This window comes from Triticum urartu, chromosome 2 (genome assembly GCF_003073215.2).
Source record: "Triticum urartu cultivar G1812 chromosome 2, Tu2.1, whole genome shotgun sequence".
Taxonomy (NCBI): Eukaryota; Viridiplantae; Streptophyta; class Magnoliopsida; order Poales; family Poaceae; genus Triticum; species Triticum urartu.
Window position 1 is genome coordinate 730,690,727 of NC_053023.1, and position 25,291 is coordinate 730,716,017.

The following is a 25,291-nucleotide window of genomic DNA, read 5'->3' on the forward strand; positions in this document are numbered from 1 at the left end:
CATATTTGATGCGTGTTGCCTCTTCAAGGTTGAAATTAATTCTTCTCTTGTAGCAGTCCGCACCTCTTCAAGGTTGAAATTAATTCCTTCTTAAGCACATTCTACCTTTTAGTCATCCGACCAGGACTATGAACTCATTTTTTTTAGAAAAAAATTGCGAATAGACTATGAACTCAAAATTTTATAGCATCAATTCTTTTTTCAGGGAAAACCATCATGAAGGTTTATATTCTATGTGAAAAGAGTGATACATCGTTTGTTAACACATCAACTAAGAATCCCGGAGGTTCAGATAATTTCCAAACAATGGTTTGCGCCACCTTAGAGTTCCTAGCCACTACATCTGCTGCCATGCATATTGGCCTCCCTAGGACAATGAGTAAAAACTATATGGGAAATAAAATTACTAGCTAGAAAAGAACATTTTTCATAAATCGCTGCTGCTGGCCCAAGCAAATTCCCGCCATTCTGCATGATCTCAGTAACCTACATGCAATCCGCTTCCACATGTATCCTGTTACACCCCACCTCGTTCATGAGTCCATATCGTAGTCCTCTTGCTTCCGCCGTCACCGCATCTTCCACGGAGGGTATGTTACTGCATGCAGTTGCAATGAAGAAGCCGTGATCGCCGCGAAGCACTGCACCCGCACCATGTGTCATTATCATAATCAAAGGTGGCACCAACATTTAGTTTGATGACCCCCTCTGTTGGCTTACTCCATCCGTGCCTCTTAATCTTTGCGCTCTTCAACTTTGCCTGTGAGAAATTTTGCAGTACATGAGCGTGGATGTGGCAGCTCGCGTATGTGCATGTGCTTCCTTTAATTGTCTCTAAATGGGTGGACAAGTTTCTCAACAAATGTGTGGCCCACATCGAACTCTTGGAGGAGATTATCAACGAAGTGTGCTCCATAATCATCAGTCAAGGTCCTTCCTGTACGTACATACACAAAAATTACAACATATTGTGGTCTGCATCAACAAAATCTGAAAGATGGTGGATCGTGTGTTGGGTTCGTGGTTCGTGGATGTCAGGTATGGGTTTCTTCTCCGAGTCTTAGTCATGTGAGGGTGCCAGATCTAGAGTTCGATGGCGTGTCTGGAGTGTTGCCCCAGTCTGATTCGTTCAACGGTAATGGTTTCGCCTTTAATGGGCCACCTTAAAGGTCCGTAAAGATGCATATCAGCGATGGAACCGTGTCGAGCTCGGGTGATCCGACATTTTTTTTCCATTGGCGACTTATGTGGTGGTGCCGGAGGCAAGTGACGGACGTTGGTGTCAAGTTCAGAGGATTGTTCGGTCTTGTTTGTAATTTTACTTCTTGAGTGGCCTTTGTGCAAAGGCTAGTGTTCTGCTGTCTATTTAGTTTTGTCAGGTCGGTATGTATGTGGGTTGTACTATAATCCTTATGATATATAAATGAGAAACATATTACCGTGACAAAAAGGGTCATTCCGTATTCAGTAGACCTGGGCCATAGGCGCATCCGGCACCCTGCAGCAATTGTCGAGCGTAGTACCAGCTGACTTCCCCGTCTGTTGATAGCTGAAACTGATCTTGTCGCTATATACACTATGCAAACGACGCGAGTAGTGTTTTTGTTGAGTAAATAGGCAATTTCTCAATTAAATTAATCCACGAGTAAATTACTAGCATGACATTGACACAAATAAACGCATACTGATACTCAGTCAAGCAAGCACATACTACGCTAATTGCAGAAAAATCTACGTATAACGCTAGTATGGCTAAAACAGAAAACAGTAGGAGCGGGATAAACGAGTTATACCCTCCAGTAGGCCATGTAGAGGCCGCGGCTTTGGTTGCAGCAGCGGCGTCCTCGGCGGCCTTCTTGTCGGCTTCAGCTTTCTCGGCGGCGGCACGGTCGGCGTCGGTGGACATGGTGATGATGAAGGCGACGCGGACATAGAGGAAGTAGACGATCGGAAGCGAGCAGTCGCGTAATCGCTACCCAAAAACCTATTCGCCCCTCACCCCGTACAGGAACCAGAAGGGCGTGGTTTCGGAGAACTACTCTCCTGTCGACCGTGTACATGGCGGACGTGATGGAGTCACCGACGGCAGCAGCAGCAAGGGAACGACGGTGGGCGTGCGCGTGGAGCAGATGTGATCTGTTCGTAGCGGCTAGGGTTACGAGACACCGCACGCTTATATAGACGCAGCCGCGTGGAGAGACGTGGGCTCAACCCACATCTGAGTCCGTGACAGCCCACGATCTGACGTCTCAGATTGTGGTCCAGCTGTCAGAGAACTCTCTGTTAGTGACTGGCAAAAATAAGTGCGTAGGTGTGAGCTCGGCTCGGCTCAATCCCGCAACCCGCGTCGCGTCGCGTCGTGGCGAGGCGGGCGGCGGAGGAGGAGTGCGCAAGGGCCTCTTCTCTTCTCAAGCTCCAATAGCATGTAGAAGAGAAACCCTTATAAACCACTCCAACTCTCCCTGCACTAGCGGGGTGGGACTAAACTTCTCACTACACCTAGTGCCATATAACCAACATGGGCCCTTAGAGATTTTTCAGAAATTGCTATATGGGCCTAGAGCCCATCTCAAATTTCAGCAATCCCCCACCAGATCTCGAGGGCCCATTGTGCCCTCTGTTCCAATTGCTGTTTCGATATACCAGTGTGTCAGTGAAGACCTGTTAAGGTTGAACTTCACCTAGAGCAAGTAGCTACACTCTTTCATAACTGAACAATGGACTATGCCTTGAATTGTCAGTTTGGCGTAAAGAAGTTTCACTACATGTCTTACTAGTACTATGCTGCCGAAGGCTGACCCCTCGGGTGGAGCATATAAGTCACACTCCTGGCCTATTCATGAGCTTACTAGAGATCACCCCAATCTCATAGACTGTGACCAGCAGTCGGGCTCACATAGGTGTGTTCCTCCAAAGATCGCTCTGTAGGATAGCATCTTGCTTACATAAGCTTTGGAACACATTAAGACAATAGTCATCCTACCATACAGTATCGAGAGTATTGCATCTCCAACGGAGTGGGTTAGTATAGTTACTCTCCCCAGTTCACCACTGGCTTGTTTTCCCAGGTCCTAATTCACGGGATCTCCGATCACATAGGTTGGGTTACTACCATGGCAACTCATGTGGGTATCATACCCATCCCCCTAGAAGCATTATCTATCACAACACGCGATAGCCCTTTCGTAAAGGGATCTGCCAGATTCTTAGCCATATGGACATAGTCCAATGCTATCACTCCAGAGTTTCTTAATTTTCTGACAGCTTTTAATCTTATTCTTATGTGTTTGGTGGACTTCATGTTGTCCTTTGAACTCTTCACCTTGGTGATGATAGTCTGATTGTCACAGTTCATAAGGATAGCCTGAACCAGTTTATCAACCAATGGCAAGTCCATCAAAAGATCTCGAAGCCATCTCGCTTCAACACCAGATGTGTCTAATGCCATTAATTCTGCTTCCATTGTCGATCTCGTTAAGATAGTTTGCTTGCAAGACTTCCAGGAAACAGCGTCACCTCCAAGAGTAAACATAAACCCAGTTGTGGCCTTCATCTCATCAGCATGAGAGATCCAAATCGCATCACTATACCCTTCAAGTACCGACGGGTATCTGGTATAGTGAAGTCCATAGTTCATAGTACCTTTCAGATAGCGCATAACTCTCTCAACAGCATGCCAATGTACATCACCCGGTTTGGAGACAAACCGGCTCAGTTTGCTCACAGGAAATGCGATGTCTGGACTCGTTGCGCTCGCTAGGTACACCAGTGAACCAATGATTTGAGAGTATCTCAATTGATCTTTAGCCATGCCTTTGGACTTTCGAATCAACACGCTAGGATCATATGGTGTTTGAGATGGCGTGCAGTCCGAATATCCAAAACGACTCAACACCTTCTCAACATAGTGGGATTGCAGACGTGTAATCCCACCCTCATTATCTCTCAGTAGCTTGATGTTCAAGATAACATCAGCCACACCAAGGTCTTTCATCTCAAAGTTCTGAGATAGAAACGATTTGACCTCCTCAATGACTTTGAGGTTTGTTCTGAATATCAGTATGTCATCAACATACAAGGACAGTATAACTCCTTCGCCCCCACCATGGCGATAGTATACACATTTGTCAGCCTCATTAACAACGAAACCAACAGATGTCAGAGTTGTATTAAACTTATCATGCTATTGCTTAGGTGCTTGTTTCAGGCCATATAAAGATTTTATCAACCTACACACCTTTCTTTCCTAACCATCTATCACAAAGGCTTCAGGCTGTTGCATGTAGATTTCCTCCTTTAGTTCTCCATTTAGAAAAGCCGTCTTAACATCCATCTGATGGACGAGAAGACCGTGCGAGGCCTCCAACGAGAGTAATACTCGAATGGTGGTTAGTCTAGCCACAGGTGAATAAGTATCGAAGAAATCTTCCTCTTCTTGCTGGTCATAGCCCTTGGCCACAAGCCTAGCCTTGTACTTTTCAATCGTACCATCGGCCTAAGCTTATTTTTGAACACCCACTTACATCCTAGTGGTTTGCAACCATAGGGACGATTAGTGATCTCCCATGTCCCGTTATCCATGATGGAATCCATCACGCTACGGACCGCATCCTTCCAGTAGTCAGCTTCTGGAGAGGCATACGCTTCTGAAATAGAAGTGGGAGTATCATCCATGAGGTACACGAAGAAATCATCACAAAAGTTCTTTGCAGTCCTTTGTCTCTTGCCCCTACCAGGGTTTCCTCGTCATCCTCCTCAGGATTTTCATCATGTGTTTGTTCATAATATTCCATAGGAATGGCAGGTTCAGGAGTCTCCTCAGATTCCTGTCTAGAACTGCTTTGCATATCTCTCATAGGAAAATATCCTCGAAGAATGTAGCATCCTTAGACTCCATAATTGTACCGACCTTCTGGTCAGGTACCTCAGATTTCACTACTAGAAATCAAGAGCCAACGCTGTTCCTAGCGTAACCCAAATTAACGCAGTCCACAGTCTTTGGTCCAAGCTTACGCTTTTTGGGGATCGGCACATTGACTTTCGCCAAACAGCCCCAAGTACGCAAGTACGAGAGTGTTGTCCTTCTCTTTGACCATTTCTCATAGGGAGTGATCTCATTATCCTTTGTCGGAACTTTATTCAGGACATCACATGTCGTCAATATAGGCTCCCCCCACCATGCCTTGGATAAACCCGATGTATCTAACATGGCGTTAACCAAATCAGTTAGAGTACGGTTTTTCCGCTCGGTAACCCCGTTTGACTGGGGTGAATAGGGAGGCGTCCTCTCATGAATAATGCCATGTTCCGCACAGAAAGAATCAAACTCACTCGAGAAGTACTCTCCACCACGATCTGACCAGACTCGTTTAATTTTCTTTTCAAGTTGTTTCTCAACTTCTGCCTTATAGATATTAAAGTAGTGTAGAACCTCATCTTTAGTGTTTAACATATACACATAGCAATATCTAGTGGAGTCATCTATCAATGTCATGAAGTATTTCTTTCCACCTTTAGTCAACACACCATTCATCTCACAAAGATCAAAATGTATGAGTTCTAATGGTGCCAAGTGTCTCTCCTCCGCGGCCTTGTGAGGCTTGCGAGGTTGTTTAGCTTGCACACATGAAAGGCACTTAGAACCTTTGGCTAAGGTGAAACTCGGGATTAAATCCAACTTGGCTAGCCGCGTCATAACACCGAAACTAATGTGACAAAGACGTGAATGCCAAACTTCAGATTCATTAACATTCGAATGAATATGGTTCACGACTTTATTACAAAAATCTGCGAGGGAAAGGTGGAACATCCCTCCGCTTTCATAACCTTTTCCAACAAAGAGTCCATATTTTGTAACAATTAATTTATTAGACTCGAAAACCAACTTAAACCCTTCTCTACATAGAAGGGAGCCACTAACGAGGTTCTTCTTGATGGCGGGGACATACTGCAGGTTCTTCAAATACACGATCCTTCCCGAAGTAAACTTCAGATCGACCGTGCCAACACCATGAATAGAAGCACTCGCGCCATTCCCCATCAATACGGACCCGTGGCCTGTGACCTGGTAAGATGTGAACAATGAAATGTCAGCACACACATGTACACCTGCAACTGTGTCCACCCACCAATCGGTGGGCTGAAACACTGAAAAAACAGTAAATAAATTACCGTACCCAGGTGCACCATTCTCATTGTTGCCCACAATCATGTTGACAGACTTGGAGTCCTGTCCTGGCTTCTTATACTTGTTTGGGCACTTGTTGGCCCAGTGTTCAAACGAACCAAGTAAAGCAACCCTCATCCTTCTTGTTCTTCTTTAAGGTCTTCTTACCCTTCTTCTTAAAGTCAGTATTCTGTTGGACACCGTTCTTTCCCTTGGGCTTGTGGGAGTTATGATTCGTCTGGTTCACCATGTTGGCGACAGAAGTCCCTTCGGTCCCTTTTCCATGTGAGTCTTTTGCCCTCGAATTCTGCTCAACACTCAGATGGCCAATGACATCCTCCACAGAGAATTCATGCCTCTGATGTTTCAGAGTGGTGGCAAAGTTCCTCCAGGAATTAGGGAGCTTAGCGATTATGCAGCCCGCGACAAACTTGCCCGGTAACTCGCACTTAAGAAGTTCAAGCTCCTTAACAATGCATATTATCTCATGAGCCTGCTCCAATACAGGACGGTTTTCAACCATCTTGTAATCGTGGAACTGCTCTATAATATACGTCTCGCTCCCGGCATCGGCTGCCCCGAACTTAGATTCGAGCGCCTCCCACAAGTCCTTGGCGACATGCACATGTAAGTATGCGTCGACCAGTTTATCTCCGATCACGCTAAGAACTGCTTCGAGGAACACAACGGTGGCCCCCTTGAACGCCTTCTCCTGTTCAGGAGCAATCGTTCCCGTGGAGACACCGGTGACCCAAAACAAGTTCATAGCCGTGAGCCATAAAGTGGTCTTAGTCTGCCAACGCTTAAAGTATGTACCGGTAAACTTATCCGGTTTCAGTGCAGCGGCAAAGCCACTTGCCGAAAAATTCCTACACATAATAGGTTTTTGGATTGTTGAGTAAATAGGCAATTTCTCGATTAAATTAATCCATGAGTAAATTACTAGCATGGCATTGACACAAAATAAACGCATACTGATACTCAGTCAAGCAAGCACATACTACGCTAATTGCAGAAAAATCTACGTATAACGCTAGTATGGCTAAAACAGAAAACAGTAGGAGCAGGATAAACGAGTTATACCCTCCAGTAGGCCATGCAGAGGCCGCCGCTTTGGTTGCAGCAGCGGCGTCCTCGGCGGCCTTCTTGTCGGCTTCAGCTTTCTCGGCGGCGGCACGGTCGGCGGCGGTGGACATGGTGATGATGAAGGCGACGCGGACGTAGAGGAAGTAGACGATCGGAAGCGAGCAGTCGCGTAATCGCTGCCCAAAAACCTATTCGCCCCTCTCCCCGTACAGGAACCAGAAGGGCGTGGTTTCGGAGACCTGCTCTCCCATCGACCGTGTATGCGGCGGACGGGATGGAGTCACCGGCGGCAGCAGCAGCAAGGGAACGACGGTGGGCGTGCGCCTGGAGCAGATGTGATCTGTTCGTAGCGGCTAGGGTTAGGAGACACCGCACGCTTATATAGACGCAGCTGCATGGAGAGACGTGGGCTCGACCCACGTCCGAGTCCGTGACAGCCCACGATCTGACATCTCAGATCGTGGCCCAGCTGTCAGAGAACTCTCCGTTAGTGACTGGCAAAAATAAGCGCGTAGGTGTGAGCTCGGCTCGGCTCAATCCCGCATCCCGCGTCGCGTCGTGTCGTGGCGAGGGGAGGTGAGGCGTGGCGTGGCGAGGCGGGCGGCGGAGGAGGAGTGCGCGAGGGCCGGGCCTCTTCTCTTCTGAAGCTCCAATAGCATGTAGAAGAGAAACCCTTATAAACCACTCCAACTCTCCTTCCACTAGCGGGGTGGGACTAAACTTCCCGCTACACCTAGTGCCATATAACCCACATGGGCCCTTAGAGATTTTTCAGAAATTGCTATATGGGCCTAGAGCCCATCTCAAATTTCAGCAATCCCCCACCAGATCTCGAGGGCCCATTGTGTCCTCTGTTCCAATTGTTGTTTCGATATACCAGTGTGTCAGTGAAGACCTGTTAAGGTTGAACTTCACCTAGAGAAAGTAGCTACACTCCTTCACAACTGAACAATGAACTATGCCTTGAATTGTCAGTTTGGCGTAAAGAAGTTTCACTACATGTCTTACTAGTACTAGGCTGCCGAAGGCTGACCCCTCGGGTGGAGTATATAAGTCACACTCCTGGCCTATTCATGAGCTTACTAGAGATCACTCCAATCTCATAGACTGTGACCAGCAGTCGGGCTCACATAGGTGTGTTCCTCCAAAGATCGCTCTGTAGGATAGCATCTTGCTTACATAAGCTTTGGAACACATTAAGACAATAGTCATCCTACCATACAGTATCGAGAGTATTGCATCTCCAACGGAGTGGGTTAATATAGTTACTCTCCTCAGTTCACCACTTGCTTGTTTTCCCAGGTCCTAATTCACGGGATCTCCGATCACATAGGTTGGGTTACTACCATGACAACTCATGTGGGTCTCATACCCATCTCCCTCGAAGCATTACCTATCACAACACGTGATAGCCCTTTCGTAAAGGGATCTGCCAGATTCTTAGCCGTATGGACATAGTCCAACGCTATCACTCCGGAGTTTCTTAATTTTCTGATAGCTTTTAATCTCATTCTTATGTGTTTGGTGGACTTCATGTTGTCCTTTAAACTCTTCACCTTGGTGATGACAGTCTGATTGTCACAGTTCATAAGGATAGCCGGAACCGGTTTATCAACCAATGGCAAGTCCATCAAAAGATCTTGAAGCCATCTCGCTTCAACACCAGATGTGTCTAATGCCGTTAATTCTGCTTCCATTGTCGATCTCGTTAAGATCGTTTTCTTGCAAGACTTCCAGGAAACGGCGTCACCTCCAAGAGTAAACATAAACCCAGTTGTGGCCTTCATCTCATCAGCATCAGAGATCCAATTCACATCACTATACCCTTCAAGTACTGACGGGTATCCGGTATAGTGAAGTCCATAGTTCATAGTACCTTTCAGATAGCGCATAACTGTCTCAATAGCATGCCAATGTACATCACCCGGTTTGGAGACAAACCAGCTCAGTTTGCTCACAGCAAACGCGATGTCAGGCCTCGTTGCGCTTGCTAGGTACATCAGTGAACCAATGATTTGAGAGTATCTCGATTGATCTTTAGCCATGCCTTTGGACTTTCGAATCAACACACTAGGTTCATATGGTGTTCGAGATGGCATGCATTCTGAATATCCAAAACGACTCAACACCTTCTCAACATAGTGGGATTGCAGAAGTGTAATCCCACCCTCATTATCTCTCAGTAGCTTGATGTTCAAGATAACATCAGCCACACCAAGGTCTTTCATCTCAAAGTTCTGAGATAGAAACGATTTGACCTCCTCAATGACTTGGAGGTTTGTTCCGAATATCAGTATGTCATCAACATACAAGCACAGTATAACTCCTTCGCCCCCACCATGGCGATAGTATACACATTTGTCAGCCTCATTAACAACGAAACCAACAGATGTAGAAGTTGTATTAAACTTATCATGCCATTGCTTAGGTGCTTGTTTCAGGCTATATAAAGATTTTATCAACCTACACACCTTTCTGTCTTGACCATCTATCACAAAGCCATCAGGCTGTTGCATGTAGATTTCCTCCTTTAGCTCTTCATTTAGAAAAGTCGTCTTAACATCCATCTGATGGACAAGAAGACCGTGCGAGGCCTCCAACGAGAGTAATACTCGAATGGTGGTTAGTCTAGCCACAGGTGAATAAGTATCGAAGAAATCTTCCTCTTCTTGCTGGTCATAGCCCTTGGCCACAAGCCTAGCCTTGTACTTTTCAATCGTACCATCGGTCCTAAGCTTATTTTTGAACACCCACTTACATCCTAGTGGTTTGCAACCATAGGGACGATCAGTGATCTCCCATGTCCCGTTATCCATGATGGAACCCATCTCGCTACGGACTGCATCCTTGCAGTAGTCAGCTTCTGGAGAGGCATACGCTTCTGAAATAGAAGTGGGAGTATCATCCACGAGGTACATGAAGAAATCATCACCAAAGGTCTTTGCAGTCCTTTGTCTCTTGCCCCTACCAAGGGTTTCCTCGTCATCCTCCTCAGGATTTTCATCATGTGTTTGTTCATAATATTCCATAGGAATGGCAGGTTCAGGAGTCTCCTCAGATTCCTGTCTAGAAGTGCTTTGCATATCTCTCATAGGGAAAATATCCTCGAAGAATGTAGCATCCTTAGACTCCATAATTGTACCGACCTTCTGGTCAGGTACCTCAGATTTCACTACTATAAATCAATAGCCAACACTTTTCTTAGCGTAACCCAAATTAACGCAGTCCACAGTCTTTGGTCCAAGCTTATGCTTTTTGGGAATCGGCACATTGACTTTCGCCAAACAGCCCCAAGTACGCAAGTACGAGAGTGTTGTCCTTCTCTTTGACCATTTCTTATAGGGAATGATCTCATTATCCTTTGTCGGAACTTTATTCAGGACATCACATGTCGTCAATATAGGCTCCCCCACCATGCCTTGGATAAACCCGATGTATCTAACATGGCGTTAACCAAATCAGTTAGAGTACGGTTTTTCCGCTCGGTAACCCCGTTTGACTGGGGTGAATAGGGAGGCGTCCTCTCATGAATAATGCCATGCTCCGCACAGAAAGAATCAAACTCACTCGAGAAGTACTCTCCACCATGATCTGACGGGACTCGTTTAATTTTCTTTTCAAGTTGTTTCTCAACTTCTGCCTTATAGATTTTAAAGTAGTGTAGAGCCTCATCTTTAGTGTTTAACAGATACACATAGCAATATCTAGTGGAGTCATCTATCAATGTCATGAAGTATTTCTTTCCACCTTTATTCAACACACCATTCATCTCACAAAGATCAGAATGTATGAGTTCTAATGGTGCCAAGTGTCTCTCCTCCACGGCCTTGTCAGGCTTGCGAGGTTGCTTAGCTTGCACACATGAAAGGCACTTAGAACCTTTGGCTAAGGTGAAACTCGGGATTAAATCCAACTTGGCTAGCCGCGTCATAACACCGAAACTAATGTGACAAAGACGTGAATGCCAAACTTCAGATTCATTAACATTCGAATGAATATGGTTCACGACTTTATTACAAAACTCTGCGATGGAAAGGCGGAACATCCCTCCGCTTTCATAACCTTTTCCAACAAAGAGTCCATATTTTGTAACAACTAATTTATTAGACTCGAAAACCAACTTAAACCCTTCTCTACATAGAAGGGAGCCACTAACGAGGTTCTTCTTGATGGCGGGGACATGTTGCACGTTCTTCAGCTGCACGATCCTTCCCGAAGTAAACTTCAGATCGACCGTGCCAACACCATGAATAGAAGCACTCGCGCCATTCCCCATCAATACAGACCCGTGGCCTCTGACCTGGTAAGATGTGAACAATGAAATGTCAGCACACACATGTACACCTGCACCTGTGTCCACCCACCAATCGGTGGGCTGAAACACTGAAAAAACAGTAAATAAATTACCATACCCAGGTAGACCATTCTCATTGTTGCCCATAATCATGTTGACAGACTTGGAGTCCTGTCCTGGCTTCTTGTACTTGTTTGGGCACTTGTTGGCCCAATGTTCAACCGAACCACAAGTAAAGCAACCCTCATCCTTCTTGTTCTTCTTGAAGGTCTTCTTACCCTTCTTCTTAAAGTCGGTATTCCGTTGGACACCGTTCTTTCCCTTGGGCGTGTGGGAGTTATGGTTCCTCTGGTTCACCATGTTGGCGACAGAAATCCCTTCGGTCCCTTTTCCATGCGAATCTTTTGCCCTCGAATTCCGCTCAACACTCAGATGGCCAATGACATCCTCCACAGAGAATTGACGCCTCTGATGTTTCAGAGTGGTGGCAAAGTTCCTCCGGGAATTAGGGAGCTTAGCGATTATGCAGCCCGCGACAAACTTGCCCGGTAACTCGCACTTAAGAAGTTCGAGCTCCTTAACAATGCATATTATTTCATGAGCCTGCTCCAATACAGGACGGTTTTCAACCATCTTGTAATCGTGGAACTGCTCTATAATATACGTCTCGCTCCCGGCATCAGCTGCCCCGAACTTAGATTCGAGCGCCTCCCACAAGTCCTTGGCGACATGCACATGTAAGTATGCGTCGACCAGTTTATCTCCGATCACGCTAAGAACTGCTCCGAGGAACACAACGGTGGCCTCCTTGAACGCCTTGTCCTGTTCAGGAGCAATCGTTCCCGTGGAGACACCGGTGACCCAAAACACGTTCATAGCTGTGAGCCATAAAGTGGTCTTAGTCTGTCAACGCTTAAAGTATGTGCCGGTAAACTTATCCGGTTTCAGTACAGCGGCAAAGCCACTTGCCGAAAAATTCCTACACATAATAGGTTTTTGGATTGTTGAGTAAATAGGCAATTTCTCGATTAAATTAATCCACGAGTAAATTACTAGCACCCCTCACCCCGTACAGGAACCAGAAGGGCGTGGTTTCGGAGACCTGCTCTCCTGTCGACCGTGTACGCGGCGGACGGGATGGAGTCACCGGCGGCAGCAGGAGGAAGGGAACGACGGTGGGCGTGCGCGTGGAGTAGATGTGATCTGTTCGACCCATGTACAGCCCACGATCTGATGTCTCAGATCGTGGCCCAGCTGTCAGAGAACTCTCCGTTAGTGACTGGCAAAAATAAACGCGTAGGTGTGAGCTCGGCTCGGCTTGGCTCAATCCCGCAACCCGCGTCACGACGAGGCGAGGCGAGGTGGGCGGCGGAGGAGGAGTGCGCGAGGGCCTCTTCTCTTCTCAAGCTCCAATAGCATGTAGAAGAGAAACCCTTATAAACACTCCAACTCTTCTTCCACTAGCGGGGTGGGACTAAACTTCCCACTACACCTAGTGCCATATAACCCACATGAGCCTTTAGAGATTTTTCAGAAATTGCTATATGAGCCTAGAGCCCATCTCAAATTTCAGCAGTTTTTACTGGTAATGTCATCTCCCATGAAGTACTATCTCTGTCCCTAATTACTTGTCACAGAAATAAATAGAACTAGATGTATCTAGAACTAAAAATACGTCTAGATACCCTGAACTCTGTTTCTAGCATCCTTGCAGGTAATCAGCATGACCAAGGTGATCAATGTCTTTTTCCTGATGCCCTGAACTCTGTTTTCTAGCATCCTGTCGCCAATCCCTAAGTGTGTGAGTGGGTTTTTTTTGTGAGGGTGGGGGTGGTAGGCTTCGCTTGGCAAGTCTGAATTCTCCCTCTTACGGCCAACAATGCCAAAAGTTTTACACTTGAGTGCCCAAACCTGTCAAATAGCATTAGCACTGTTGCAATTGATTGCCATGCAAAAAAATGAGCTTTGTAAACATATTTGGCCTGATAAAACCCATTTGATTCCCATAGCCAGGTCCAGCTATCATTTGAGTTAGGCGTGAAATGAATTTTGGCGAGAGACTCCAATAAAACGGGACTTGCAAGAAGATTCCGATTGTTGATCTGTTTTTGAGCTACAGTTTTCATCGATTGGTTCGAACTAGGCTGGGAGCTTTTGTTAATGCAACAGTGAAGTTAATTATTAAGTTTATGTAATGATCAAGTGGAATGTTCATATGGATGCACAACACTGCAGAATTGCAGTTCATATTGTGTTTTTGGGGGTTCAGTTCTTACTGATCGATTAGAAACCAGCCACCCAATATCCAGTCTTTTTAGATTTAAGGGTTCTGACTAGAGATACACTTAGGCTTCACTTCTTCAACTCGTAAGGGGTAAGAGAGTAACCTCATCCATGTTTTCCTTAATATCAAACAGGAACAGATCGAAAAGACAAGGAAATCAACTCTTTCTGGTAGATATTAAAGCAACAAACCACTTGGTATTTCACACAATTCTCAAAATCTAGGAACAATACTAAGGTACCACTTGCAGAGCACATACGCACATACAAGTTTTTATTGATAGCGATAACAATACACTTCGATGAAAAACTAAAGATTGGATGATTAAAACAAGGAGGTAGATCACCACACCACCTGGTTTATTAGCTAGGCCGCCTGTATGAACGAATCAATCCAGGGCTGACTTATTAAAAGGTCGTGGGCTATCGAAAAGTAACAGTTCGACAGCTGAACCGAGAAGGATAAGTTGCCTTTAGGCTTTAGCCAAAGGCTGGTCTAGCCGACGGTTGCCTGGGCGAGAGAAAACAACCTGCATATAGCATATACATATGTCAGCCAATCAGGCATCATCACAATCAGTACATGTAGTAGCTCCATTCCACAAAAAGGTGCAGGTTCAGATATAATTTTGGTCAAACTTTCAAACTAATGGTCGCTACATTTTGAAGTGTGAAAATCACATGTGAATGTCTTTCTCAAGAAAAACACGTACATACTAATACTATATACATTAGAGCATACATACATACATACGTACCTGGTAATCTCCAAGTGCTCGTGCCTTCATACAAGCTGCAGAAAATATGAGGTAATACTCCCATATACGGATGAACTTCTCATCAAAGCCCAGGGCCAAAATTTTACTGCAAGATAAAGAAAGCAGTAAGGAATTAACCAACTGTAACAACATATTTATGTGTGTGTATAATCATCACAGCAAATTTAGTTGCTCACTGAACCTATGATGTATGCGCTAGTCTTGTTGTCGTCAAGTTTTTCAAAATTAACTGGACAACACCATTCTTCTATAGTGAATGACAAGTGGTACTTACTCTCTGTTGGCAATGTAGTTGTCCATCCAGCACATCAGAGTTGTGTAGTAATGAGGCCCAATATTCTCGGCATGCTCTATGCTACACCCAGTGCGCAACAAGATCAGGGAGGATTTAATCGATGGAGATCCATCCATGACCATGAAGTAACCAATCAAGCATCGAACAATTGATGTAAAACGTACCTGAACCTTGAAGATGTGGTCATGGCAGACATTACACGGGACAAAGAAGGAAGGCAACCACCAGGGAATATGTACTCTTTTATGAAGTCTGGCTTTCTTCTATATTGCTCATACCGTTCGTCCGGAACTGAGATGAACTAAACACACATGTATATATTGCAGATAATGGTTAGTTCATGATCATGTAAGCCTAATGTCTTGCTTGGATAGGAAGGAGTATGTTACATTGGGTTTTTCTACCAATCCAAAAGAATAAGGCTTAATCCTCATTCTTGTGCACCAAAATAAGGCATATACTACTTGGTTGTTGTTCGTAATGATAGTTGAATCTGGCCGTAAGGTTGTTTGGAAATACACTTAGTTGTTAACAGTGATATTTGTCATGCACTAACCTGCAGGGCCATTATGCCATCTTCAGCCAAGTAAGACTCGCAGCAGGCAAAAAATTCGCCCAAGTATTCATGGCCAACATGTTCAATCATACAGCTGATTCACAGAAGAGGAATACGTAAGTATAACAATGCACACGGGTACTGTCGAAGTCGCAACGCCCAGCCGTAATATAGCAACACTTACATGCTTATGATTGCGTCATACTTGCACGGTGGTATTTTACGGTAGTCGCACAGCAGAAAAGTTATGTGGTCCTAAGAATTAATAATGACAGACAGTAGAATTGTTAGCTAGGATTTCACGCTGACGAAGTAATCTGGGGACAAAGCAATACTAATTCTCTGTGCATGTCTATATTATATGTGCTATATATATTTAAAATACATAACGGGCTGGGCAGAAAAAGCATATTAGGTGTGCTAGAAAATATCACAAAAATCAAAACATATGACCATTGATTACGTAGACCAGCATAATTACGCAAGTTTTAACGGCTTAGAAGTAAAGTTACTAGATCTATCGCCTCCAGTCAAAGCTGTTTAAGGCCCAACATGATGCGCCGCCTAGGAAGCCCATGATAAAGTGTGTTTACTGTAGTGATGAAAAAACTTCCAAAATGGTAAAGTGTTTGGATCCTTACTACGGCATGCCTTTTGATCCTGAGAATTGTTTTGGGCTGTTGCCTCCTATGTTCCTGGCTCTCTAATAAGTAGGTAGTTTTGCAAACTGCTTTGTTTAGTTTTTGCTTTTATCACTGTACTATGTGGTGTTAAGCTTCATGCACTAGCCAACGCAACCAAAAGTCTGAACTGATGGAAAGTGCTAGGCAATCCACATATACACTTCAACATGTGGTTTGGGTGGTTTCTCTAATGGAAATTGATGAGGGGGCTTGTTGTTTCAAAAAAAAAAAAAACAGGCAACAACAAAAACTAAATCTAGTTATTGGCAAAATCAGGCCATGCTATCAAATGACATGTTCATTCTCACATTTTCATATCATCAATTACAAGAAAGGTTGGAGGTCTAGAGGATAAAAAAGCTAAAATACTCGCAGCACACTTTCTCAATGACTACATATCGGGGAATGGTAGTTATTGATAAACTATTAAACTCGAGGTATTGCGTAAAGGAGGAAGTAACATAGAAATAACCTCTAAGCCAGCTTCTCTAGCTTTTCCCTCGGCGTATTTAAGCTGCTCCTCCGACAAAGTGACTCCGGTGTATTTGCAGCCAGTTTGCTTAACAACTTGTATTGCTAAACTTCCCCAGCCGAAACCGATATCAAGAACATGATGCCCCCTCTTGACTCTAGCCTTTGATTAAATGTGAATTTTGCAAAGTTGAAGTACCATCAGATCATGTTCACAAGGTTGTCTAACTAGTAATCAATCAAATGATACAATCTCTGGAGACATGGTAGTATTACCTTCTCGATTAGGAGGCTAAGTTTACGTTCCTGAGCTGCTTCTAAGCTTTCATTCTCCGTCTACCAATTAGTTTTAGTCCATGAATTAATAAAACTACTCCACCATTTACAAGCTGTAGAACAAAAACACAAGATATACAAACCTTGAAGATTGCACAAGAGTAAGTCATCGATTTGTCCATAAAAAGCGAGAAAAATTCGTTACTCTGCACACATACATGAGAAGAAAGACAGAGTTATTAGTATTATTTGGTATGCATAGACGTATGGCAAGTAATGAATGAAGAAAAACATTCTTTATAAGGTTTGGAACACAAAAATCTCAATCTCAATAAGATCTGCAATAAAATCTAGTATTACAAATTGACCTAAGAAGCTACTCCCTCCGTTCCGAATTACTTGTCGCAGATATGGATGTATCTAGATGTATTTTAGTTCTAGATACATTCATTTCTGCGACGAGTAATTTGGAACGGAGGGAGTAGTTATATTAACCCTGATGGAAGGTGATAACAAAAGGAGATATGAGTACTGACAAGATCATAGTGCTGAGAGATATTTCGACGACTTTGTGTCATAGTGTTCTTCCTTGAGGCTTGTCCCAGAAAGTATTTAGCATGTGCAAACCGAGCTATTACATGCAAGGGTGTCCACCGACCCCTGCAAACCAAATTATCTCATATGATTAGTCACAAACACATAGATTCATATATACTACTTCATTTTTCTCAAACAATTCATAGTTATTTAGTGGTCAATTGAAGGTTTCAGAACCTATTTCCGGCAATCCTGGAGCTCCTACGCGCATCTCTGTTAGCAATGAGAATCTGCAAAAGAAATGGATCATGGATTTGATCTGAAATGAAGAAATAACTCTACCAATAAAATCACTATGATATAATTTTACCAAGAGAAAATTCAGAAGGCCTTCTCTCTTGTCAAGAAAGGAGAAACAACCATTAATATAGGCTTCTGCCAAGCCAAGGTTTCCTTCTGTTGCAACCTGAAAGCCATGAGAGGGCCAGGATAAACACATGTAATTCAGATGAGATAGTTAGATAAAGCAATTGCAGTGGAGTATATCAGAAATTAAGAATCATGCATGGACACACCACCAATCAGAAAAATTAAAAAATGCATGTGTAGGCAGAAAAGGAGAATAGAAAATAACCTTCCAATAGAACAAGGGGTCATGAACTCGCATGACAGATTTTATACGGCATTTGTCACAAGCTTTACCAAAGCTGAACACACTTCCTCCCTCTTCGACAAATCTGCACGAAAACTAGCAAGGTGAAGAACAATCCTAATTAGACATTGCGTAGTATATCAACTCATACAAGGACTCACGTCAAGTTACCGATGGATACGTATTGGTTGAAAAATCTTGCAACAAGAAGGCGTGCCCCAGCCTCGGTCCATGATGGAATCATTGGCTTTGGGTTTAGCACAAGCTCACACTTCTTTCCAAGCAAACCTTGAGCTGCTGCTTTCCCAGCCTGCATCGATTCAATATGTCCAATACAAATAGACCTCACATGTCTATTTCATGAAATAGTCATTTTGAATTATGTGATTGAAACTTATTTGTGTTTAGCTTTGTCAGACCGTTGCTAATTTTAGCACATAACAGTATGGTTCACTATGCTAGACAGGTCCAAAAGAGAGAATGGAGAGGTTGTGAATGCAAATACCTTCAATCCGTCTTCATGGAAGCCGTGACCTGTTATCCAAGGCAGAAGAGACATTTGAGACCTAGTGTTCTTTAGATCATTTCACACCTAACTTTAATGTAGTAAGTGTCTATCGAAAAAATTATCTACAAACTGAAATTCATGAAACAGGTTACTTTGATATGCCCCGCAGAACCATATTCCTCTCTTTCCCTGGATCTGATCAAGCTGAAGATAAGCCTTCGCCGCAGCCACAGACAGAACAGGAAGGCTTGTAGACCATTTAAGCAGTACATGATCCGGAACACAAGGGGGGTTGAGTGTCACCAGGAAAGGCCTGACAGATTCAATTTTCTACAAGTACAATAAAAAAGAAAAATATACCACGATTAATAATTAAGTAGTCCATTCATTCTGCTGGAGGGGTTAGGCTGAAGCTTCCATTTTTCTTTTATTATTTTAGCCTGCTCTACAGTGTGTTCTAACGTGATTAAGATGTGGCTGTATTGCTACGCAGAAATGGCTTTATCCTTTGGTTCTTTCTTTTTGCTGGGGATGCCTAGTCCTGAGGACATGTAAGGCTGATGTACAAAATGGTTTCAGCATCATAATAAAGCCAGGGCATATACCACAATTCTTTGGTTCTTTCGTCAAGAATTATATCATCAATACAGTTAATTCATTATACCAAACCCTGTATATGAAACCAAAGAATTTACCTGAATATGGTTTAGCCAGTAAGTAACAGAAAATCCCCTGCTAGTTGTCCCCAGGAAATTCCAGGCGCTCCATGCCGACGAATTTCGGGGCATCAAATTTTGATCGCGGTGGAGGTATGTATCCCTGCAGCATAAATGTGTCAGACAATTAGTATATCAGCTCAATTATGCGTTCATTGAGCAATTGTAAGTAGGCTTTACCTTTGGACATACTGACAAGCACCTAGAACTTTCAATTCGTCATGTGTAGCTTCAGCTTCTAGTACTTTGAGAGCATTAGGTGCATGAATGCCAAGGATGACACTGTCGTATGTTTCCTCTGAACCATCATTGTCCAAGACTCTGTAGCCAGCTGCCAGTGCCAAGATATTATTTCAGTTAGTGCCAAGATAATAGGATGACAGACACATTGTTTGTACTCACAGGCAATCAAAAAAGAGTTCGGCATTAGCAATAACACATGTATGTACCTCCACCAAAACTTGAAACTGATTTGACCCGACAGCTGGTTTTAATTCGACATCCCATGCTTTCCAAAGCTCCTTTTACCTGTGTGTGCGCAATAGTTGCACTGTTAATTCCCTGAATTTGGCTGCAGCCAAAGCCTAGAGAGTGTAATAAACAGAGATCATGTGTGACCCTGTTGTCGCCTGTATGGGTTCCAATAAGTACCTTGCCTACAAAGGACTGCGAACGAGCCTTGACAGTGGGCAACTGGGGGTAACGAAACAGCTGAGAGTGCAGCGACTTGATCAGATTTCAAATGCACAAAGACGAATTAAGCATGCAAATGCAATGGGAATGGAACATGTATACAAAGTAGTTGGGCACCTGAAGAAGGTCATGGTTGCGCAAAAATGATAGCACGAAGAAAGCAGACAAGCTCAAAACACCTTCTGATGAAGACGACCACAGGCCTGCACAGACTGGAATCTGCACCAAATATATTTTTTGTGTCACCAACTCAAACTGCAAATAACCAGCCTTAATTACCGCCCCCTGCACTGCACCAATGTTGGTAAGAACGTACTAGCCATTAAGTAGTCAACCCAGATTTTAGTTAGAATTTGAATATTTCATCTGAACTTTCAATAATTAATTGAAATTTGTAGTTTCTCTTTGATAGTTTTAGACTGTTCAAAGAACATGAAAATGAAAAGTTGAACACAGAAATCCTAATCTGATATTTTCCCAAAATGAAGGGTTGATCGATACACTAAAAAGGGTGTAAGCAAGTAGATTAGAAGCAGTACAAGATAAGCCTTTTGGAATAGTAGGGAATATCCTTGCGACTGAATGAATTGCCCCAATGTCTGAGTACGATCCAGATCAGGGTTATGTTCTTGGTACTCCAGGTACCTTCATTCCAAAGATCATAACAACGAGTTCATTGTTATCATGTATAAACACAAGGAGTATGTATATGTCCAGCTACGAATGGAAGTAGTAAAAATGCACACAAGAACTGAGGGACTGGACTGCTTACGTCAAAGCATCGTTCTTGAACTTGAATATGTCACGGACCATGCGCCAAAAACTGATTTTCAGTATGTTGCCTTTTTGTGCCAAGAGGCTCGAGATACCATTGCCATTGCCCCACTCACACCCTCCTCCACCACCGTCTGATTGTGTGCTCACTGATAAAGACATGTCTGATCTCTCCATCTCCACCCCGAGCCCTACTAACCATTCCATCATGTGGGAATACGTTACCTACATTTGATGCATATGGCACAACAAAAATGTTAGTGGGAAACAAAAAAAAAACTTATAATATAGGCTTACAAAGATCTTCCCTGTTCAGCCCGGGGGTTACGAAGTACTATATCAATTTAATCAGAGTAGAGAAAAATACCAAAATAGATTACAACCATGCACACCAATCAGATATAAACCAACATGTAAAGCTACAACTGCATTTCCAACCATAAGCATCACAGTACAGTTTCAGAAACATAACAGTACATGACGTGTTCCGTCAAAACACAATACATGACTTGGGCAGTCAGTGAGTCACCTTTCAAAGGATATAGCAATCTCGAAACTGACATAAACCCGTTAGAAATGATCGACAAGTTCAAATTGAATGGTAATCTATGGTTAGGTAATTGTTTGAACACAATTTGTCTTCCCAGACTTTATTTCATGGCACCCTAATACCTAAACTAGGGTTGTACTATCAATTTACACATTTTTGCCAGACCCTGCACAAGCAATCAACCACCTGAAAACAAAAACACATATAAACAACCTAATAACTCTACTCTTTTCTAGTTACTTCCATATCTAGATCCGGCACAGGGCGTGTTTTTTGGGGGAATACAGAGCTTCATGGTGCAAAATCAATGAGCACATGGAATCAGACACAGCCAGTATATATGAATGCAGAGTTTCCAGGTTGGCCGTGAAAATGTGATGGTGTTTGTAGTAGAAAGTAGAAACGCTGGATGAGTTTTGTGCTTAGAAGCACTCCACCGAGCACCTTCCGTGCGATGAGCAGAGCAGGTGGGCACGAACAGCGGGGGAGAGGGCTCAGAGGGGGCTATGGATGCAGCCTGGATTGACTGACCTTGCGCGCCTAGTCGGTAATGACGGCGAGCTCACGGCCGAGGTCCCCTGCTGTCTCGGAGGGCCTGCTCGAAACGACGGCGGCAGGGCGCGCGCCGCAGTGGGCGAAGGCAGAGGGCTACAAGGGGGGAGCCTCGGCGGCGGCGCCGAAGCTGCGTCGGCGGAAGCCGAAGGTGGCATGGGGCGGCTCGTCGGGAGGGAGGCGCCGGCGGCGACGACGGGGAAGTGGGCCGCCCCGGCGGAGGAAAGCGGAGTGCTCTGTCTGAATGGGGGAAAAGCAATTCTTTCGCGGTAGTATCAAGTTTTAGGAGATGAAGTTGATAATCGTGCTTAATTTTGCCAACTTTGTATACATGGCTTAGCCATTGATTAATTTTGAAGGGTCCACACACATGCATGCTACTGGCACTGGCAGAGATTGCATGCCCACTGTTTCCACCTCCTGTTGCTTTTTTTTTTCATTTCACTTACAAATTTAAATCTTTTGAACCAAAAACTAAATTTATATTTCATTTGTACGTTCCTGTTCTTTGCGACAAGTGTCTTGAAACAAGACCATTCTTGAATGTGTTTTGACAAGTTTTAGCTTTTGTCTAAGTTTCACATGTTAAAACTTGATAATCATAATATTAAGTTTTTGCCAACTTTTATCAGGTTCATATAAATCAACTTAATTTATAATATTATTAAGTCTCTGTTTAGGGTTTAGGGTTTTGAGGTTTACAGTTTTAAGTTTTAACAGTATTTAAAACTTGATGATTTTTATCTTTTGTCGTATCGAGTTTTAAGAAATGAAACTTGATGACGTTTTCAAAACGTATTCAATAGTCGTCTTGTTTGAAAGCCCCCGCCGCAAGGAAGATAAATATGAAAACAAAACATAAATTGAAATTTTGATTCAAAAGATACAATAGATTCTCTATAAAAGTTGCATCCAAGTATCCACCCGAAATAATCAATGGTCTAATCCATGCACGGTAGAAAATCACGGCCCAGTTCTTTGGCCTATTCTTTTAGAATCTTGAGAATTGACCCTCCACCTAGCTTATCCCAGAATCTTATGCCCGTATTTTTTTAACTAGATAGAATTGTTAAAAAATATTGGTTAAAGATTTTGAGAGAAACTAAATGGAGGGTCGATTCTCAAGATTATGGAAGAATCGGTAAAAAAAACTGAGCATGTCTGGTCTGCAAAGAGAGTCTCTCGCCATTGGTTAACGCTATGCTCTCCATGCGAGTTCCAAGGATACGAAGACGGTGTGGGCACACGATAATACAGAGGGAATAGAATCTACTAACCTCTTAAGTAAAACACGTGGAACCACATCCACACACTTACTTACACTACTGTCACTCATATTTTGAACCTAGATCATGGCCGGCGACACATTTTCTCGAGCTAGTAACGGGATCATTTTAGACCATTCACGCATATAAGAACGGCGAGCTAGTAGAATAGATGCAACCATGCGTGAGGCAAGCATAACCGAGGTACCACCGACCTGGTTGAAGCTCATGAAGCCGAGGTCGAGCTTGACGCAGCCGCCAGCGCCGTCGTCGACGGCCACCGTCCTGGCATTCCCCCCGAGGCTCTCCTCCTGCTCGTACAGGGTCACACGCACATCGCCGCCGCTGGCGGCAAGCAGCTCGTGCGCCGCCGCCAGCCCACTCACCCCGCCGCCCACCACGGCTACCCTCATTTTGCTCTGCCAGACTCTGCCCTCACCCTCCCACTGCTACTGTCTAAGTTGGAGCGTGCGTCACACACTTATATAATGCGCCTCCTGCTATTCTTATTCAGGCGGGTGGATTTTCTTTTAGTTCAGTCGCCTTGCATAATGCGCGCGCGCGTGCGTGCATGCATGCCGTGTGTGGGCGCGGGGTGCGTATCTTGTATTTGCACACATACGTGTACGGTATGCGTACCTAGTGTATGTAGTGTGTGGGTGCATGCGGCGCATGTCTTCCGCGTAACACCAGCACTTGATGAAATTCTTCTTTGACGTTCTGTGTGCGTGCATGCGTATGTATCACCAACACTAGACAAAAATGATTAATATGCACGGGGGAGTAGTGTACAAAGATGTAGAGATTTCATTTTGCTTCGTGTGTAGTCTGTAGTGAGTCTCTAGAAGGTCTTATATTTAGGAACGGAGGAAGTAATGTGTATGTGCGCGCACAAAAATACCAAATTCTATATATTATATATGAATTGCGAGCTGCACAAAAATACCAAAATCACGGACTTTGATGATCAACAATACATAGCTAAAATGCCTCAGATTTGTTTTTTTTGTGTAGCTCTCAGTATAACGTATTTTATCCTGAAAACGTACACACGTGTACATTATGCCTCTAGACATATGTGTATGTTTTCAGAACTTTTTGAAACTGAAAAGTTTTCAAATTAAGCCCCCCATGGAGTTTGGTCTCCAATTGGCATTTTCGCCCTAATATGTGATGTTTGTTCTTGAATATTGTGAAAACACGTAGTTTCTGTGCAAGTTTTCATCATCATTTATTTAAGTTTTTTGTTTTATTTCTTCTTGGAAGGTAACTAGGAGATGCTTAGCACGCAGCTGTGGAGATTGGTCGCGATATATTTTGACGAGATTTTATTGTTTCAAACATGAGTATTTTAATGAATAATATGAGAGCTAAAACTAAAAATATACGCAGTTTTCAATCTGATTATTGAGACGATCCTTTTCACATGTTGGAGATGTCTACATTTCTTTTGTTCATGTCATTTACCATATGGTTAATGGTTGCTTGGTGAAGCTACTGTCGCGAGGCACACAACATCGCGCTTTCTTTTCCGAAAATGATGAATCCCGGATCGTTTGGATTTTAAGCACGGCAACCCGAACTTTTTTATGGCAAATTTAGTTCACACGAGGTGGCAAATTTAGTTGACAAACATGGTAATTTTCTGACAAAAAACAAACTGGGACAAAATTGCCATGTTTACCAACTAAACTTGCGACCCGTGTCAGTTAAAAGTTGCCAAAAATGCTCAGGTCATCATGCTTAAAGTCCGAACATTCAGGATTTATCAAGGTCCTTTTTTTTCTGTGTGTATATTTTGATGATGAAGATCGAAAAGAAAAAGAAAACACCGCTGGTGCTAATTCAACGGGATGAGAAAAAGTGACTCGTCGATGCTTGGTCGTCCCCGTACAGTATCCTCGTATTACGTCTCAACAAGGAAATGATCTGGTATTACAAAAACGGATATGTACAAGGAAATGAATCGATCTTGCACAGGTGGGCCCGGGGTACGTAGGTGTCCACGACGACTGCCGATCCGTCGCCACGCGTTTGACCCTCTTGAACGTTCAAGCATGGCTGCTGCACTGATCTTGCAAGTGAGTGCACTGTACGTACTGACGACCGCTTTCAAGCTCCTTCATCTATTTTAACATTGTTTTTGCCATTTATG

General features: G+C 43.8%; 1 protein-coding gene across 2 annotated transcripts; it reads right to left on the bottom strand.

The window, feature by feature from the left end:
- Positions 1–13,972: 13,972 nt before the first annotated feature.
- Positions 13,973–23,575, bottom strand: LOC125540235. Of its 2 annotated transcripts, none has more exons than XM_048703813.1 (24): positions 23,352–23,575; positions 20,768–20,994; positions 20,535–20,640; positions 20,113–20,214; positions 19,954–20,013; positions 19,752–19,830; positions 19,483–19,633; positions 19,282–19,405; positions 18,739–18,916; positions 18,584–18,612; positions 18,240–18,388; positions 18,061–18,163; positions 17,797–17,892; positions 17,664–17,716; positions 17,426–17,549; positions 17,033–17,095; positions 16,890–16,949; positions 16,615–16,776; positions 15,644–15,714; positions 15,460–15,553; positions 15,068–15,204; positions 14,883–14,963; positions 14,588–14,693; positions 13,973–14,359 (listed from the first exon to the last, which is right to left on the bottom strand). In XM_048703813.1, exons 1-24 carry the CDS (start codon positions 23,547–23,549, stop codon positions 14,303–14,305), a joined length of 2,610 nt encoding a protein of 869 aa, XP_048559770.1. In that variant the 5' UTR covers positions 23,550–23,575; the 3' UTR covers positions 13,973–14,302. The 2 variants fall into 2 exon arrangements, with proteins under 2 accessions (XP_048559770.1, XP_048559771.1); XM_048703814.1 differs by lacking the exon at positions 23,352–23,575 and adding an exon at positions 21,851–22,145.
- Between the last annotated feature and the right edge of the window lie 1,716 nt (positions 23,576–25,291).